At 40.1% G+C, this 19,755-nt stretch overlaps 1 protein-coding gene across 1 annotated transcript in view; it reads left to right on the top strand.

Annotated features, from left to right (window-relative positions):
* wdfy3 (WD repeat and FYVE domain containing 3) overlaps positions 1 to 19,755 on the top strand; it is a 120,060-nt gene continuing 100,305 nt past the window's right edge. Inside the window, 5 exon segments of the mRNA XM_034216627.1 lie at positions 1 to 167; positions 9,547 to 9,757; positions 13,045 to 13,168; positions 14,668 to 14,777; positions 19,502 to 19,732. Of these exon segments, the coding sequence (XP_034072518.1) occupies positions 139 to 167; positions 9,547 to 9,757; positions 13,045 to 13,168; positions 14,668 to 14,777; positions 19,502 to 19,732 (705 nt within the window). The 5' untranslated portion in view covers positions 1 to 138.

Below are 19,755 nucleotides of genomic sequence, written 5' to 3'. Positions count from 1 at the left end.
TCACGTCACCGTGAGGGGAAGGCATGACACCATTATCGTTGCTCTTCCTTATCAAAAAGACGAGGGGAAAAAGAGTCGGCCCTGATATACAGTGGATTCTTTTAAAAAAAAATCTTTTTCTGCTGCTGAGGACTAGAGATGCTGGCGGAGCGCAGAGAGAACAGCAGGTAGGGAAAGTCAAGAGCTTGGTGCTGAGCTTGTTTCCGCGGTGACCAGGAGTTTGTTTACTGATACTGACCGAGCATAACCTCGATGGATAAAGTATAGCATTTTAATTGTTAATATTGATGTAAAAGCTCTTCCTCTCTGCGTCACGTCAGTGCCCGACTTCTTTACATGAAAACATAAGATTTCAACAATTTGGTTAATGCTTCCAGGCAGAATGAACGAGGGCAGGCTGTAATAAGATTTGTTTTCCACCATCGAGCAGTGGTGGATGCAACAGTCGCAGCTCCGTTATGTCACACAATACCCCTGATGTGTGCTTGATAACGAGAAGAAAGGACTAGCTAGGGTTACATTTAACCTTATACTGCGTGTTAGGAACAGTGATGACTTATCATTTTTTAGATATTTAATTCCTTTTGTTTTTAGAGTAATGTTGCATTTCCACAGCAAGACAAATCTTTAAATAAAGTACATCCCTATCACAGTATGTAGTGAAACGGAATTGTCACTTTAATATTTTCCTCAGATGATCACGTTTAAACATCTAGTAGCATTTGTTAACATTTTGAAAACAATTGATATGGCATGATGTATACATTGAAATAAGTGTTTTTACGGTCACATTTTAGATTAGTAAATGCTTCCATAACAAACAACAGATGAATGGACTCCAAAGCAAAACAAAAGCTGAGACGGAGAAACAGGCACCCCAGATGGGACAGGGAAAAAAAGAAGTTACATTACAAAAATCTTCTTTGGAAGAGAGCAAAATGGTAGTGAGCAGCCTCAAACACATACCATATTTGACCACGTTTACTAGATGTCCAATTGGACATGAATCATTATATAGCTGCTGCTGCTGCTGGCGTGCAAAATACCTACAACTGTTTGGTGAAAAGAGATTCAACAGAAACATTTCTTTAGACTCTACCTAATATTGTGTAACAATATAATGTGGATTCAAATAGTAGTGGTTGAAAGCTAGCATCAAAGACATAAGTAACATATATCTGTCAAAGTACACTTATTACTGTAAACTTATCATTTACAGTAAGACATGTGTATCTGCCAGAACAGCTAGCAGAACAGAGACGCAGGTTGAATTCACAAACATGAGGCTGGTGGTAATAGCCCGTGATGATGACACCGAGGCACGCTGAAGGTCTAAATAGATATCCAACGAGGAGGCTGTCAGTTCTGTTCCTGTCCGGACTTGTTTAGCATGAAATGATTTCCTGCCTTCTGGTTCTTGTTTACGCTCATGCATCAGCTGTTCTTCAAAGACCCACCTCAGCAGTTAGAATGTGCTCTTTTGTAGCATTGTCACTGTAAATCAACAATGCTTCAAGCTCATCTCTTAAGTAGTGATGATTGCATTGCCTCTGGGTATTAGAAGGTATTTGTCTTCCATTTGCTTGTCGGCTAATAAAGACAAGTATATAATGGTTGTGTGTCACAATGGCTTGCAGAAGGGACTCTTTTGGACTGAATTCAACACCGCCTACATAGCCTTTTATTTTTCTCAAAAGTTGCATTTTGTTTTAGAAGTTTGGTAACTCCTGTCAACCCATGTTTTTCTTCTCTTCTCCATGGAGCTCCCCGGTAAACTGTCAGACAGGAGACATTTCTGTGATTACATCACTTCCTCCAGAGGAGCAACCACACAAGCCTTTGAAGAGTTTTGCTTTTCCAGGGCAATGGCTGCCTTCATCTCCCAGGAGTTAGTGCTTAGTCTGCGAGACGTTCATTGAAGCTGGCGTCCGCTTAAAGAGAATGCTTTGAAAAAGACTGGAGGGCCAAGAAAGCAAGCTCGGTTGCATAGGAGTTGACATTCCAGCGATGCCATTGACTCATTTCTTTCAGTTCAGCCAAGACGAGAAAGGGTTTGATGCCGTTTCCCCTGTAAACTGGATTTCTCATGACTCTACAAAGACATGGTCTAGCACTCTTAAAGGGATGATTAGCATTTAGTTTGTATGATAATGGCGCAGTGGGTTTCCCATGCTCATCCTGCTGGACATTCAAATTCACATCAGGGCAGAGAGATGAGTAATGGGCCAGCAAGGTATAATGTTGTTTGCTTACATTATGACAAATGTTGGTGTCCCAGACAAAGCTGTTAAAGGCAGTGTTGGAGATAAAGCCGCATAATGTTGACACATTGCTAGGATTCTAAATAGCTTGTACTTGCCATTCTTAGTCCCTCTGAACCGTTTCCTGCCTCCTTCAGGTATTTCCATTCAAAAGATAAGATGGCCTTATATCTCAGAAGGAAGTGAGAGTGCTGTGTTGCCAAAGGTGTCGGAATGTTTTTGTTTTGACTGGCTATGTTTTCTGATCTGAAACTAAAGGGTGGATCATGTCTACTTGAATAAAACTAAATCATGCCAATATGTTTAAACACATTTGATGCCAAACTTTCAATAACATTAACCGGTTAATACCAGTATTTGTAAGGTTGGATACGTTTTTAAGAAGATGAGTTAAACCTTAGCAACAGAAGATGATTTAATTATATTTTTCCATGTACTATAAACGACTGCAAGTGCCCAGCTGGCGCCCCCAATAGAACGTTTTGTATTTTCAGTTAAGGCTGCTCAATTAATCGCAATTACAATTTTGGATTGCGAAAACAACGTAATCGAAATAAAATGATTATTTTATTATTATTATTATTATTATTTCTTTTAATTATTATTATTATTATTTTTTTTTTATTGGTTTTTCAGTTGAATTATACTTAAAGTTCAGGGTAATCAACTGTGAAAAACATACTGTTCAAATGTTTTCTTTCAATAAATGGATGTTTTCAAAGTAAATGGATAATCGTTTTAATAATCGTGATATCAATTATTGACCCAAATAATCGAGATTATGATTTTTGCCATAATCGAGCAGCCCTATTTTCAGTGTAGGATCGTTAGGCTTGATAATTATGAGTTACCCTCTCATCTTAGACGAGGCTTCAGGAAGCCACTCAAAAACAAAATGTGTCTTTCAGGTGTAAAGCTCCTCTCTAAGTAAGTAAAGTTGCACCAACAGAAGGAAGGTAAAGACACAACTAATGAAAACGTGTCCCAGGCCTTCATTATTTGAATGATTGATTGATTTCTTTATTTGTTTGTCTTGCACAGAAATCGCGCAACCCTCATGACTTTACCAAACACCCAAAATGAAGTTACATTGCTCAAAAACTTTACAAATTAGGTTATTTTAAGACTTGGCCTTAAACAACATATTATGCTTTCACTGGCTTTCTTTGCAGATCAAATATGTTACAAACAAAGTTTCCTTTCCCAAAACACATTTTCTTTGTAGTCATCCAGCCAACAGAAATCAACACAAATAGAGGTCATTTTTCTAAAAGGTACAATGTCCTTGTGGAGACGAGAGGTAATGAAAACAGAAAATGTCACCTAGCTGACACAACTAACAACGCCTAGCTGGATTGTGTGGTTTTCATGACGCGCTCACTGCTTACCAAATAGGTGGAGTGAGGTGTAATTGGCTTTCTTTTTGTTGATTTTCCATCTCAGCCTTATGCTGAGTCGTATGACATGTGTTTGCCCCAGTTTGTGGTCCCGGCCCTGCTGCGCTCCGTTCTCTCAGCACTCGTGTTCGCTTCACTGACTCTCTGTTACACAGGGCTCAGTACACTAGTTCACAGTCAGCATTGTTCACAGATAATGCTGCCTCTGATCTGAGGTGAGGCTTCATTATAGCACGAAAGATAGGTCGGCTGTCATAGCTTGAATACAGTTTGAGGATATTTCCAATTTATTAGAATTTTCTTAGAATTGTTGTCAATTTCTGTTTAATAAAGCTCTGTGATTAATTGTTCACTTACCATATTCATGTAGTTAAAGCTGCAACGATTTGAACTTGATATTTCCCTTTTCCACCTGGTTCCTCTACTCCTCAATGCCTCAAGATCTTTGAGTTGTGGACAAAACAAGACATTTGACCACTTCATCTCGGGCTTTGGGAAACAATTATTCTATTTACAATAGTGTAATTTTCTGTGCACTGATAACTTAATTACTGACATTTCAGAAGTCCTTACATTTGGTTTAAGTTGTAGGTAATCTGACAGTACGGTTTGCTTGTTTACAGATTGTCTAAATGTTGGAATGTCTTTGTTATTTTGGCGACTACAATGTTTCTGTAATAGATAGAAATGTTGTCAAAATCTATGAAAAACGATCCACGGTTTCCTCCCTGGAAAAGGTTGTCCTTTAATTGTCTTACTTCCTTGATGAATGAATCACCTTCTGAGCTCAATGACAGAGATCGGTTGACATCGCTTATCGTTGAAAATGCAGTACCTAGATGACAAAACTCTTGCCTTATTGAACAAAACAAAAAATGACTCTGCTCTTCTATGTGATGTAGCTCTACTGCTATATTGCCCTAAAGCTTGATAAGGCTGATATCTGATTGACCTTTTTTCTTTTGCCATGTCTAACTTTTGAGATGTATTTGTATTACAAGGACACAACCGTAGAGACACCAAACATGTCTTAAAATATACACATATATATAATGTGTCACAAAAAAGGGCATTCTATTTTGCAGTTCACATGCATAATGACTCTTACTCTAGAACTGTTCTAGTGAGCGAACAACCACTGAGACTATCCCATGCCTGTCTTTTAACTCCCTCCTTCCTGTCTGCTTTTTGTTTAAAAGTGAAACTAGCATCCTAAAACAATGACTCAGGAACTTGGCCCACTGGGCTGGATATTTTTTTAAATGTCCACAGACCAACCACTTCTGCTTTTGGAATCTAAATTTCTGACATCCAGCAAGATTGGCGGCTTTTCACCAAACCGTGGCCCAGCCTGAGTTTAGCCGCCAGCTGAAGACTGGCTTCCCTGCTGATGCTGCTGAAGCTAGCACCTCTGACCACCTCATAACCCCACTGCTGGTGGCTGCTTAGCTAAATGTGAGATACATATGTGCCCTTTTCTGTCTTTACAACAACTAATGGTCCATGTATCCAGTGGAGATTTTGTTTTATTTATGATAAAGACTTTGTCCGTGGATTATTATGCTGTGAACGAAAGGCAATACTTGCCTGACACAGAAAGGGGAAGGACGCTAGCATGGCAGGCAGCTGCTGATTCAGCTGCTGAGAATAGCTCCTCATTGTGCTAAAATAGATATGAACTTGTCATTTCATAAATTAAGTGTGTGCTAGGGATAAATAATTGGTTCATATTAAAGCAATGGCTACTTCTCACTGGTAAGCTTCAATGGGCTTCCAAACGTTTTGTTAAAAAAAACATGGTGGTTAAATGTGTGTTTTTAGCCACATATGCACAAAGAAAAAAATCTCTTGGTCATTTTATTCTTAAAACAAGACTTTTTTTGTGAAACACTCACAAGGTCAGCATATACTGTATGAGTTAGCACTTTCATAACATTTGTATGGTGTTTGTTGATAACAAATGTAACTTAAACAAAAGAAAATCGGATACATAATTAATTCTATGCCAAAACGTCACCCTGGATGCATCTGCTCATGATTAGACCCTCAGTAGTTTTTCATTCCACCCCCCCAACTAAATAGATTATGGCTGAATAAGTTTAAATCAGTAGCCGCAGTTAATCAGACATGCTTTGCAACTTCCTGTGGCTAAATGGACTTCATGTTCCGCAGTCACTTCCTCTAATACATGGAGCGAAAGAAAAGCGTACAAGTCAATAGAATAGAGAAGTGTTTTTCCTACACCTAAATGCACTTGCTGCATAATACAAATGTACTGTATATTTAAAATGTGTTTTTAAATCGTAAATGGACTGTATTTATATCGCTCTTTGTCCGGTCTTTACGAACCCTCAAAGCGCTTTACATTTACAAGTCATCATTCACCCATTCACACCTCATTCATACAGAGGTGCAAGGTGCCCACTGCTCAAAGAAGCTAACATTCACACACACTCACACACCGTTGGCCATGCCATTGACATTGGGCACTCATGGTTAAGTATCTTGCCCAAGGATTACATCGACATGTTGACCATAGGGTGGTTGGATCAAACCCACAACCCTCTGATTAAATGACGAAAGCACTCCTTCACAGTCACATACTTTCACATACATTTGATTTGTTTTACTCGCAAAGGTTGAATGTATCCCTTTTTATATATAAGTAAGTTCACCTTTAAATGTAGTTGACATCCTTGAACATGCATCAACATTGGACTGGTTTACTATTACCGTCTAGAGGCCTGTCGCTTAAAACTAAAATTCCCCGTCACCAAACTTTACCAGTGTCTGCAGCTGGCAGTGGTATCATTTGGTTGTTTTGTGAGGATACGTGCTGTAGGGCTTGCTCTAATGCCTTATCTCAGGAAGGCAGAGCTGTTGGTGAGTGAAAGCTGAATTGTTGAGTATATCTGCGCCAACACAGGCTGTATTGTAAACGTCAAACCGTGAGCCTTTCAGGTCTTCTTTGATCCCCATCATGTGTCTACAACGTGTCTGAGATTAACCCCACATGTCTTGCGTTCATTTTTTTTTACTTACAAAAAGTAAGGTCTTTCGAATTGGGGAAAGTAGCCCACAACATTGATGCGAAATAACTGATTATGCAACTCAAAGCATGACTGCGGTAGTTACAAATCAAAGCAATGACCAGGTGAAGGGTCAGGGAAGAATTCTCAGGCACAGGCTGTGCACTTCAGAGGAAAGTGAAGCAAATGGAAATTGCCGTTTTAGTGTGAGTTCACATAGAGGACAGCTCTGCTGCGTGGGCAAAATGAGTTACTAAAGCCTTCAGTCTGGAGTAATTTTGTTAGTGCCACATTCCCGTAAATCAGGATAACACTCGGAAGCGCCTTTGTAGCCGTCTGTCTCTGCCGCCATGTATCTTCACACGTTCTTGCTGTCTTTTATGACAGTTCTAAAAGGAGAGGGACAGGGGGAGTAGGTTGTCGAGCTGCCAGTCATGGCCAGGCAGTACTTTAGCAGGGAAGCACTTAACAAAAGGCTGAATTATGGGAACACCTACTAAAAAAACAAGATAATTGCATTGGTTGGAGTTATGAAACAGTATGTGTGGTATGTTATAGGTTCTAGGGGAAGGTCATTACATATGTGCGTTTTCTCTGTTTCAGGACTGATTTACTGTATTTAATATTGTGTGTTTAATGAATGCAAAGATAAGCTGTTAGGGTAAGGTCCCTGGATAACCAAAATGAGAATTGAATTCCATTGACCATTACATTGAATATATAGTATTATTGTATATAGGGCTGTTCGCTTATGCCAAAAATCATAATCACGATTACCTTTGGTCAATATTGACATCACGATTATTCATTGACTTAGAAAACATCAATTTATTGAACTTTAAAACAAATACAAATAATAATTTGAACAGTATATTTTTAACAGTTGAATACCCCTGAACTTTAAGTATAATTCAACTGAAAAACCAATAAAAAAATGTATGGAATAAATAAAACATTTAAATAAATAGTATAAAAATAATCCGGCTTGACGAGGTTAGTGAAAGTTGGCTGTACGCTAGAGACCGGAGAATAAAGACACGGCAACTAAAGCGTCCCTTGTAACGTCTTTATATGGATTTATTAAACAGAATGCAAGTCACAACACAACCTGGCCGAGAGGGCTTAGGGAGGGGTGAAAGCGCACGCAGGATGTATTCGCAAGACAAATTGAGAGCATCATTGCGAAAGGGAACGCAGCAAAATAATCGTTTTATTTCGATTACGTTGTTTTCGTAATCGTTGCAAGCCAAAATCGAGATTCAAATACGATTAATTGCACAGCCCTAATTGTATATTATATTGGTTGACTTGTTAATGACTTAAAGAATGGGGTGCTTATTGGAAATAAACATTTTAGCCAAAAAAAGAACCTTTTTAATAAAAAACATAGAACAACATTGGGTGGTTGTTTTCATAAAGAGAGGGAATACATTTGAGCCAACAGCGAGTAGGAGCCACATTATTCAAAATCTTTTGGCATACTGGCGTTTCTATAAACTACTTTATGAATACACAAACATCTCTTGTGATATCACAACAATAAAATCTGATTTGCCAACAGACAGAGAAGCTTGCCAAGAGTGAATGAGCGTGCTCAGAGGGGCGGTTAGCCTGAGGGTGGCTGGTTTGAATCCAGATTGGTTTAGTCTTAATAAGTAGCTGAAGAGATGGTCCTCATAGCAAACCTTCGAGCAGAGCTGCATCGATAAAACGATCAACATAAAAAATAATAGCCTCTATTTTGAGAATCCATTTATTGCTTATTCGAAAAAGAAAATGTTTTAACATAAAGAGTTCCTGCTTGTCCCCGTTTTAAAGTATAATAAAGTGAACGTCATATGGGTTTCAGCTGACTAAACAAGACCTTTTAAGAAATTGCCTTGGACTTTCACAAACTGATCATTTTCACAAGTTTCTGCCCTTTATAGATTATTCGAAATTGATTAATCTACAAAATAGATTTAAGAATACTTTTAAAAAACTACCGGCCAGGAACAACATTTAAGCTAATATATGATAAAAACATACAAAAAAGACCTCTAATAGGATCTAATAGGGTGTGAGTGAGCAGCCTATTTACACCTATATATTGTTCTGGATGGCTTTCAGAATGTATCCTAAAGTACATCTGCCACAGAGGCAAAGACTATAAAGAAAGTATCCATGTTTCGGTTTCAGAACTAGTGACTTCTGGTTGAAATAACATTTTACTAGCATTTTGGAATTAACCGGGTATTCAAATTCTCCAGATTAACAGCAGCATGAGAATAACCTGCCGAAAGTGCCGATGCTCCATGGCGCAGGCTCCGGTAGAAATTGCCGGGATTTGCGGTTTTACCCCCTTACGGTACGTCCACACAGCAGCTTTTCAAAAATCTTGAAAATCTTGGAGCTGGGCGTGTCTGAAAGCTTGGGGATTTTTTGCGAGCAACGCAACCAACAACCAATCACATGAATCTCCCGCCCCCGACATACAAAGCAAAAAACCCCGGGGATTTTATGCGAGCAATATATATATATATATATATATATATATATATATATATATATATATAAACTCCCCAAACAGGCGAAAACCTACCAGTTTCACCCACTGTCTCTGCCACCTCCCTCCATGCCTGGTTCCTCCGGTTTGTATCCCGTTAATAGTTCTGGTCGTAAAGAACCGGGTGATTTGCTACCGTAATTTCTCGTTTGGAATATGAGGAAATGAACTGCAGTCTGGTTCTCCCTGCCACGCCCTATTGTTAATGTGGATCTTGTTCACGGAGCACATTTTCAGTACAGTAAAGCTGTTATGATACTCAAGTATCAAGTTGCTTTAAGACATGTCTGAGCCCTCCTCTCTTCCACCTACAGGGCTGCATTTGCCCTGACAAAGCCGCTCAAGATGAACATGGTGAAAAGGATCATGGGCCGGCCGAGGCAGGAGGAGTGCAGCCCCCAGGACAACGCGCTGGGCCTGATGCACCTGCGACGCCTCTTCTCAGAGCTGTGCCACCCTCCTCGACACATGACCCAGAAGGAGCAGGAGGAGAAGCTCTACATGATGCTTCCCGTATTTAACAGGGTGAGTCACAGCAGGGGGGGGGGGGTCCAAGATGACATTCAATTCTGGTGTTGCCAGGTCATATACAAATGTAGTCTCAACTTAAAATGCTGTTTACACCTTACCAAAAAGCTCTGAAAATAATATTTGTACTATTTGCAGATATGTCCTTGGGTAAAATGAAACTTTTAGTTTTATTCTCTAAAGAAACGTATTATTTATATTTCTCACAATTGTTTTATTAAAATATGTTTGTGTTGGCATTATTGAAGGTCTAAAACCTGTGCAAATAAATTCTCTAAATTACAATATTTGTATTGGATATAAGAGAGAAGGAAACACAAATGTAAAATGTACTCCAACATTACCTATAAATAATAAAACCAGATAAACTGATACTTCTACAGTTTTTTTTTGTTTTTTTTTCAGAGATTTTACTGTGGATGGATTCATAGGAACTCAATAAATGACTATATTACACATTGGTTATATTTGGAATCAAAATACTGCTGATTTCCATACAAAACCTGACTAAACACCTCACTGATTCTGCTTCAACAGCCTGCAGCAAAATCTGAAATGAGCCTGTTGACTTATGTGGCTTTGTTGCCGTTAAGGCTTAAGCTCAGCTAAGTAGAGCACAATGAGAGTTACCTTTATTTACCATTGAAATGGTGAAACTGCTACGACTTAGTATTTGACCACTTCTGGTTCCCTCATCAGAAAGTCAACGGTTATTTTAACGTGTTTTTGGTTTGAAGACTGAAATAAGGTCTTTGGTTGACACGTGCTTTAGAGATATTCACTTTTTTTACCATATCAAATAAGTCAGTCAACACCACACTCATGTATATGCAAAGCTTCTAGGTGTCATAAAAGCAGCCGTTGCTAACAAGTGAATAAATAAACTACCTCAGGTTATCACGCCACACATTACCCACCTTTAGCTTAGCGGCTGTGATGCGCTGCCATGCAACTGTGATGCAGTTCCTTTATAGCCCAGCAGTATCTTTTTACTTCTGACAATTGCATTCACGCTTTAAAAATCACAAAGCGGTGTTAGGATTATACTGCTGAAAAAATGTGTAAGCATGATACATGTGTGTTTGCCACAAAGCTTCTGCACTATACCAACAGTCAACTGTGAAATCCCATTGCTTTTTGTCCAGGGAGCCTTGCCATGCTACTTTCCGGGTCAGCCTACAAAAAGACGTCATCAATACATCCCTCTGTAGACACGGGGTTAAAACTTGAGTTCCTTTAGAGATATACACATGGAACCTAAACACCAACAACATGTTTCAGTCACACCTGGTGGAGAGGTGCATAGGAGAATGAATAGTGCAATAGTAGTACACTCACACACTAGGTCGAACTCATGAGGGTCTAATCATGATCGTCAGTAGTTCATCAAGTAGAGACATAAACTTAGACCAGCGATGTTAATGACTTACCAATTCAAGATCCATAGAATATAATAGAAAACTAATACAAATAAACAAGAGACTACTACTGAATCAATAATACAAAACAAACTTTTTCTTTGGTACATCTAAGTGTTTAGATTTTACTTGACCATGCTAACCACAACTCAAGTTACAGCTGGTGTTTTGAAAGTATTTCAGCCGGAGTTTGCTGATCAGAGATCCAAGATAATCTCATTTACATGCATAGAATCAATGCAGAATATTGGTGCTGCAACTAATAACAATCATTTATAGAAATGTGCTTTTTCTGATTAACTAAATGTTTAATTAATCAAAGATCAAAATATAGTGAAAAACCTGCAGCACAATTTCTGAGAGCCAAATGTATTCTTCTCTCATTTAACCAACAGTCCAACATCTAAAGGATACAATATATAATACCAAGACAATCAGCGCACTTAGATAGGAGGAAAACATCTGAATATGTATCATTTGTGTGTGCATACATTATTTAAACTAATAATTAGCCATTAATGTTGTTCTTCATAACGTTTTCATTGATTATTTATAGAATGTAGCTGTAAAACTAAAATGCATAAATAACTGAAGGGTTAAAACAAAATGACATGCTTTGATGCAGAGAGACTGAATGTGAAGTCATGCAAGGGAGCCTTAAATATAAATAAGCAAATAATAATTTATTAAAATGTCTATTTTCATATAACACTGATAGAGTAATAGGCCTTTATGGTTGGTAGCTGCTGCACACCGCCCTGTAGAGTGTTCTCATCAAACTGAAGGGCCATAACAAGGGTCTCTTGACTTGTCAGCTAATTACCCAGCGCTGGCTGCGACTCACCTACTGGTGGCATCATTTAAATCATGTCAGAAATTCGAAGTAGAATACTCCCGGGGCAGCCAGCTCCAGGCCTTCTATTGTGTTAGATTTGCAGGGTAAATAAATACAGGATGAGTCGTTGGAGAATGAAGTGTAGTTCAGCGTCGACCCCTGCTCCCCCAAAGGCTCAGGCTGTAGTCAGCTCTGTGATTATAAAACTAGGACATACCAAATAAAACCCAGAGAGATGTTAGCCAGTGTACCTGATGCATCCTGTGTGTCCCTTCTTCATGTGAGTACAGCTGACATTTTATTGAACTGCAGGCTTGAGTACCATGTAAAGGGGCCCTGTTATGCTTTTTGCCTTTGTCCCGTTCCTGTAGTGTTTTATATACCGTAGGTTTTTGTGTATGTAAATCCCTAAAACCCCTTTGTTTACTTCCTTAACATAGTGACATCACTATGTCTGTTGGCTAGTGCTCCAACACATTGTGCATGATAGGCTAAGAGGCGGGACATCTCTAAGCATTAGACCAATCACAACAGAGCCGGCCAGCTAACCAATCAGATCAGACTTAGCTCTGGTTTCAGACAGAGGGTGAAAAGACGTGCTTAAGACTCAAGTGATAGATTATATTAAATCAGATATACTTTATAGATCCAAAGTAAGGAGGGGTTAGGGTTAGAAGCATGTAGAACAAGCATTGCACATGATGATATTAACAATAGAAAGATATAGATCTATGGACGACAGAATAAACAAAATACGATACACTGTAGAGTTACACTATAAAGATCTAAATGCAGTATACAATATGCACCAATTGTTCAGGGTAGATAGAAGGGAAACACATTGTGGTTAGTCGGATGTGCGCATATCTCCTTTGATACAATTCTCTATCAAACAACAATCAGTACAAAGGTATACAACCAGGCTGATTTAGTGACAGTTCTAAAAGCATATTTCTTTTCATTCTAAAGTGACCTTTTTAGTACGTCTTTTATTTTTCCTGATTTAACCCAAGCTGAACTGTCTGCTCTAGGTGTTTGGGAACGCTCCACCTAGCAGCATGACGGAGAAGTTCACCGACCTGCTGCAGTTCACCACCCAGGTCTCACGGCTCATGGTGACCGAGATCAGACGAAGAGCTTCTAATAAATCCACAGGTGAGCCCTCGGTAGCAATTTATCATTCCTTTGGCATCAGTTGTGCTCATTTCCCATATCCAGTTGGCTACTTCTGGCAACAATTGTTTATGTGTGCCCTTTCCCCGTCTGTGGGTGTGTTTGCAGTCCCTTTGGCTTTGCTGATGCAGACATAGATGTTGGAAACAGTTTTTAGTATTATGATCATGAGCAGAACATGACAAGCATTCTTCATCCATTAACAACAGTGTTGTATTAGAAACCACACTTACTTTGTCTTGAAAGGTTAGTTTCCGTAGGAAAGACCGTAAATAGACAGCACGCACGCACGCACGCACGCACGCACGCACGCACGCGCGCGCGCACGCACGCACACACACACGCACACGCACACACACACACACGCACGCACGCACACACACAGAGAGAGAGCTGAAAGTCTCCAGCTTCCCGTCTCTTATTTTTCTCTCTCATCTCTCTTTGAACATGTGATGTGTTGTTTTCAAGCAGAGAGCCGCTCTGATTCGTAACAGCACGGTCTTAACTCCAGCTGGTCACAAGGTCTGTGTTTGAGTCAGCATTGACTCATTCTCTCCACTTACTTCGCAGTGCTCTGCCATCATCAAAACAAGGGATTTTGGTTTGCTCAAAATCATATCAAAAAACCAGCCAGACTTTAGCTCATCTTGTAGATGCAACAGTTGTGACTCTTCATCCGTCAATGATGACGCAAAGCGACGATGATGTCCTACTTCTTGATTTACTGCTCATTGTAGAGTAAACTAAGGTGTGTTCTAAGGCAATTGTGAATGAATGAATGACAGTTATTTTGTACACAGCGTTGGTGTTGTAATCAAGAATATTTGTTTTCTATCTTGTGGGGATCTTATGGAATACCAGCCTTTGGGCTTGTGCAATTAATTGAAAATGTATTCAAAATGCAAATTAAATACAAATTGAAGTAGGCGCCATAGTTGGCAATATTTGAAACAATCATTATGAATGAAATATTTTGTTGCTACAGAGAGGTCCCGGCCTACAAAAGGTATTCTACAGACATAATAACAAATCCTTTAATTTAAATGTAATATGAAATATCACAAGTGCAATATTTATCCCAAAACTCGCAACTAGTATCAAAAGCATTCACATTTCACCATCTTACACATAGTGTTGCGGTTAAATAACCCACGTTCTAAATCAATGCTTAAATTGTGTTCAGACATTCAGACAGGATATCATTTGGGAAATCACCCATCACATCCAAAGAAATGCTGCCCCCCTGCAGTAGGCAGGGTGGAAGAAAAGACACTTGTTGATAATAATTATATATGTCCTTTTTGTGAGGCCATCTTGACATTCAATAAAACGTTGTTCACAAAAACCAGACCCTTGTCACATCCACAAAGACGATTGAATCGTTGCATAACTGATCATTGTTCCGTCGGCCATCTGCCTGCCACAATAAGCTGTCACTTCTGTCTACTTAACGGCTGGGTCTGTGTGTGTTGCTTCTCCAGAGGCAGCCAGTCGAGCCATAGTCCAGTTCCTGGAGGTGAACCAGAGTGAGGAGGCGAGTCGTGGCTGGATGCTTCTGACCACCATCAACCTGCTGGCCTCCTCCGGACAGGTTGGTCAAATCACACCAAAGAATCATTCACATCACCATCACATGATCTGTCCAAATCAAGTGTTTGTACGATATGTTTGTTTGAATGATGGCACATTTTTCTGTTTGCGTTGTTGATTATTATGTGTTTTTTTTTTAAGATTCGCCTGATACGTGTAAGTTTAGATGTTCAGCCACTTTTCCTCCGGTTTAAAAAACACACTTAAACACACATATTTTTGGCTTCTGTCTTAAGTGGCAAATGTTACCATCAGCATTCATTCCCAGGACATTTTTGTAGCACCTTTTCCCGCATTGAGGTGAATGTCATATCAAATCAACAGGGATTTTGACAATTATTATAATTGTTTACGTAGAAAACGTACAAATGATTTGCTGTCCTCAAAGACGCCATTGACAGAATCAGTCATTTTCACTTTGCTGATCATCGTAAAACATAATTAATTCAAACAACCTGGAGAAAAAAGAATCTCATCAAAACGTTCTTTGTGAGTCTTTCCTCTGTGCACACCTCAGGTATGAGTTTCAAAGAGAGACTGAAATAGTAACAGATATATATATAAAAAAACATCTCTACTGTTCACTAACCCTGCTTTTCGGCGCCTTTGTGACATCAAACGCGACACACAGGGAAAACAACCGAAAGGCATACTCGGGTTCTGGCATTGTGAAAGGAGTCTGACGCATATTTTGAAAGGGCTTTCCTGCGATTTAACCACAGCATTTACATGCTAACTTTGGTGGGAAAAGGGAATTAGGTGTCAGGACACACAAGAAATGGACCCATTGACCCATTTGCTTCTCCAACGCTTTGATCTTCCAGCAGAAAAAAGCATCAGCCCCAGTAAGAACAGGGAGATAATGGTTCTTGAATACAAATATTAATATACCCCAAACAGTCTTTTTTTATTTGATTCTGCTTTACTGCAATGCGTGAAGGAAACGAATGCTGCCTTTGTTTGCCACGTTTGGAGATCAAAACAACATTTTGCTCTGTATGTCCCAATAATTCAGAATGAGAACACGGAAGCTTCTCAGGCTCCTGGTTTAAAGGTTAGACATAAAGGTCTTGTTTTTCTGTGCTCGATGGTCAGCAGACGTCTTTTGAACTTTTCGGGCTGCATTCCTCTGGAGGTCTTGTGGGGAGCAGTGCTGTCAGCTGGCTGGCTGCTTTCCTGCTTATCCTGCACCGTTGCACTTCAGAAATCTCTCTAGTTGTTGATGATAACTCTGCAGACATGTTTTCAACCCAATTCAATCTACTAGTTATTTCCTATTTCTGTACACAAACTATCCATTGTAGAAGTATTTGACTCAATCAATGCTATGTACACTTCACCTTTAAAGGTCTCCTGTTATGCTCTTTTTAACAATGTATAAGTCTCAGACATATAGAAAAACATGTCTCTGAAGTGTTTGGCTCAAAATACCAAACGGACTGTGCATTGTAGCATCTCATAAACCCCTCTGTTTCAGCCCTGTTTCAAACGTGCTGATTCTGTGCCTGTAGCTTGAAATGCTAATCTGATCAGCTCCTTTCAGACAGGTTTTTAATTAGATGAATCAGGTGAACAAAATAACAAATATGTTTTCCTGACACTTTGCCAATCTTTTAACACACTGGGGACACATGTATGTAGAAAAGACACGAAAAAAGGCTTTTGGCATAATAGGAGACCTTAAAGAGTGCATTTGCAGATACAAAATAACGTGGTATCTTGAGAGAATGGTGAGCTGTAGAACCGTTTGAGCGATACTAGTATGTTTCTGCTGCTGTTGTTTTATTAACTGTGTTCTCTGCAGTATTAATGCAGTTAAGTTGAAGGATACATTCCTCAAGGGCGGACATAAAGTACCACTGCTTACTGTTTTTGCCCCAATAAAAAAAAAAATACAACTGTGCAGAAAGCAAACCCCTTTGCTGTCAGGGAATAAAACCAAGGTTTATTGTACACGTTTTATTTAGCTTTAACTCACACTAAGGCCTTCCAGGTGCCCCACAGCAAACAATTGAGGGTTTAAACCACTTGATGTCACTGAAATTGAGTTTATTTGCAGTTGGAGCCCAGTTCAGCCTTATAGTACAGTCAGCAAGATATTCTTGTAGGACCAGAGAAGTCTTTACTGGGGCTCTTGAGAGTGCCTATGTTTAAGCAGCCTTGATGGTACTTTAAAAGGAGGCACCTGTCAAAACAAACATTTTATACACATAAATACAAAGCTACTAATTCATTTTCAAAGCCACGTACTTTAGTGCTTGAACCGGGGAGTCTCAGATGGTTACATCCTCTTTTGTGCCATCAGGCTGCTGCTGCTGCCATATATCACAGTCGATATAAGATTGGGTTAGGGTTCAGTTGTAGCTGCCTTAAAATCGTAGATGGACAGCTTGCCGTGTGCAAAGCTTTTTTTCAGCAAGAGATGGCAAAGATAACATTTATAAAACAGCAAATATTAACAGGAAATTAGCTAGCATTTGTACACTTCAAGTTTCCTCGTCTGAAGTCTATTACTTTTTTTGTGGCTTTTTAGTTTGTTTGCTGCCTCAATTAATGTTGGTGGTAAACCCTAGAGTAAGAGATGTTGTTGTGTTCACCAAGATCTGTAAATACAGATGTAGTTAGTCCACTTGTGGGTTTTTTACCACCTTCTATGCGTCTTAAAGTTGGTTTACTTTTAGCTAGATGAGATGAAGAGGTTTTCCTGCAGCACTTAACCGTACATGCAAATGTCTGCAGCTGATATGCACCCCAGTACAGCGTTCAGATTACCATCTTATAGTGCTTTATGGTTTGCAATAAAGAAAAGAACATTTTTTTAAAGGCCAACCACAGCCAAAATCTACCAGCTTTTTTACCAGTCGTGTTTCTGGAAAACTGTTGTGATGTCATTATAATGCTGCACTACTGTTTAATATCACTACACACAAAGTGTGTTTTGAGTGGTTGGTATCCCTTTCCTCTTGTGTCTCAGACAGTAAAACAAAGAACTCTCCTCGCAGCTGGCGTCCCATAAACCTGACGTCACCCCCCCTCTCTTTAATGCTGTCCTGCTCCATCTTACTTCCTGCCCCCCGCCACCACCCACCCCCTTTCAGATGATAAAACAGCAATATTTCCGTTTGTTGCTGACTACCTCTCTCTACCTCTGCGCTGTCTTCTTCTTTCATCGGATGCCCTTCACGCTCGGCATTCCCACTGTGCTTGTCTCTCTCTTTGAAACAGACAAAAATGTGCTTCTTGACATGCTTCCTCTTTTTTTTCCTCCTTGTATCCGTCTCTTTTTCGTTTATCTCGGTCTTCCCTCTTCTCTCTGTTTTACACACACAATGTCTTCAAGTTTACCTCTCTGATTGACTGCTCCCAGTAACCTTGACCTTAAAGCTGCAGCAGGGCCAATCTGTCTCTTACAGCCTGTAGACACACACACACACACGCACACACACGCACACACACGCACACGCACTTCCCTTGCCGAGTGTACCACCGGTGCGCCTTCCATTATTCTGCCTTACTATTAACTAAAGACTCTTCTCCTCCGAACAACAGCTTCTTCGGTCAACGTCTTGCTCCTTCTTTCTCTCCTTCCCCCACTCCATCGATCAGCTGGTGTGTGTGTGTGTGTGTGTGTGTGTGTGTGTGTGTGTGTGTGTGTGTGTGTGTGTGTGTGTGTGTGTGTGTGTGTGTGTGTGTGTGTGTGTGTGTGTGTGTGTGTGTGTGTGTGTGTGTGTGGTGTGTGTGTGTGTGTGTGTGGTGTGTGTGTGTGTGTGTGTGTGTGTGTGTGTGTGTGTGTGTGTGTGTGTGTGTGTGTGTGTGTGTGTGTGTGTGTGTGTGTGTGTGTGTGTGTGTGTGTGTGTGTGTGTGTGTGTGTGTGTGTGTGTGTGTGTGTGTGTGTGTGTGTGTGTGTGTGTGTGTGTGTGTGCGCCCGTCCGTCCGCTGTTATCCATCTCGAGTCCACCTTCTCTCTGTGGAGGCAGACAGAGCTGAACTAAAAGGGAGGGTCATGGTGTGTGGGGGGGGGGGTTGTGAGTGGGTTGTGTGTGGGGGGGGGTTGTGAGTGGGTTGTGTGGGTTGTGTGTGTGGGGGGGGTTGTGTGTGTGGGGGGGGGTTGTGAGTGGAAAAAAGGAACAAGATAATTTGTCAGTGTGAGCTATTTTTCTCAGTGTGTTTGTGTGTGCGTGTCGGAGGCAGCGTTTGATGATCTGAATTATTCGCATCAGTGAGCACCAACCCCATCTCTTTCTCAAGCCATTTTTCCCTGCCATGAACACACACACACACACACACACACACACATAGCTCTCATGGCTACTTCTTAGTTGTTTTCCCTCACAGAAATACATCCATGAATCATAACACAAAATTAAAATAGCTTACCCGTTTTCACAACATCAAACACCTCGCCATCTTTTTGAGTAGTTCTTCTGCAGTAAAAAAAAAAACCGTTGGATTTGAAACGTAAGGCTGTATTGTTTTTTATATATCATTTCTACAGTTTATTATTTATTTTGTTTTTTATTATTTATACTTAAATGATCTATTTATATTTTTGTTTGTTTTTGAAGAAGTACAAATGATGTAACATGTTGAACATAGGTTAATCAAAAACTCAACCCAAAGTACTCTTATGTCTTACTGACGTGTTCTCCAAAATGAATTTCTTATTCATAATTCTCAACCGTTTGTTTTGTCCTCCTTCGCCCTTTCTTCTCTCCTCCCCAACAGAAAACAGTGGACTGCATGACCACCATGTCTGTACCCTCCACGCTGGTCAAATGCCTCTACCTGTTCTTCGACCTGCCTCACATGGTGGAGGCCCCAGTAGCACCAGCACCACCCCCACCACCACCACCACCACCACCCCCAGGCCAGGAGAAGACCCCCGGCCAGGGCCACACCCAGCAGGAGCTTCCCCTGGCTGACCGCAGGGTGCTGCTGCAGAAAGTCTTTGTCCAGGTAAGAAAAACTGCTTACTCTAT

This window comes from Gymnodraco acuticeps, unplaced genomic scaffold (genome assembly GCF_902827175.1).
Source record: "Gymnodraco acuticeps unplaced genomic scaffold, fGymAcu1.1, whole genome shotgun sequence".
Taxonomy (NCBI): Eukaryota; Metazoa; Chordata; class Actinopteri; order Perciformes; family Bathydraconidae; genus Gymnodraco; species Gymnodraco acuticeps.
The sequence above is the reverse complement of the archived record's forward strand: the minus strand, read 5'-3'. Positions and strand labels throughout refer to the sequence as shown.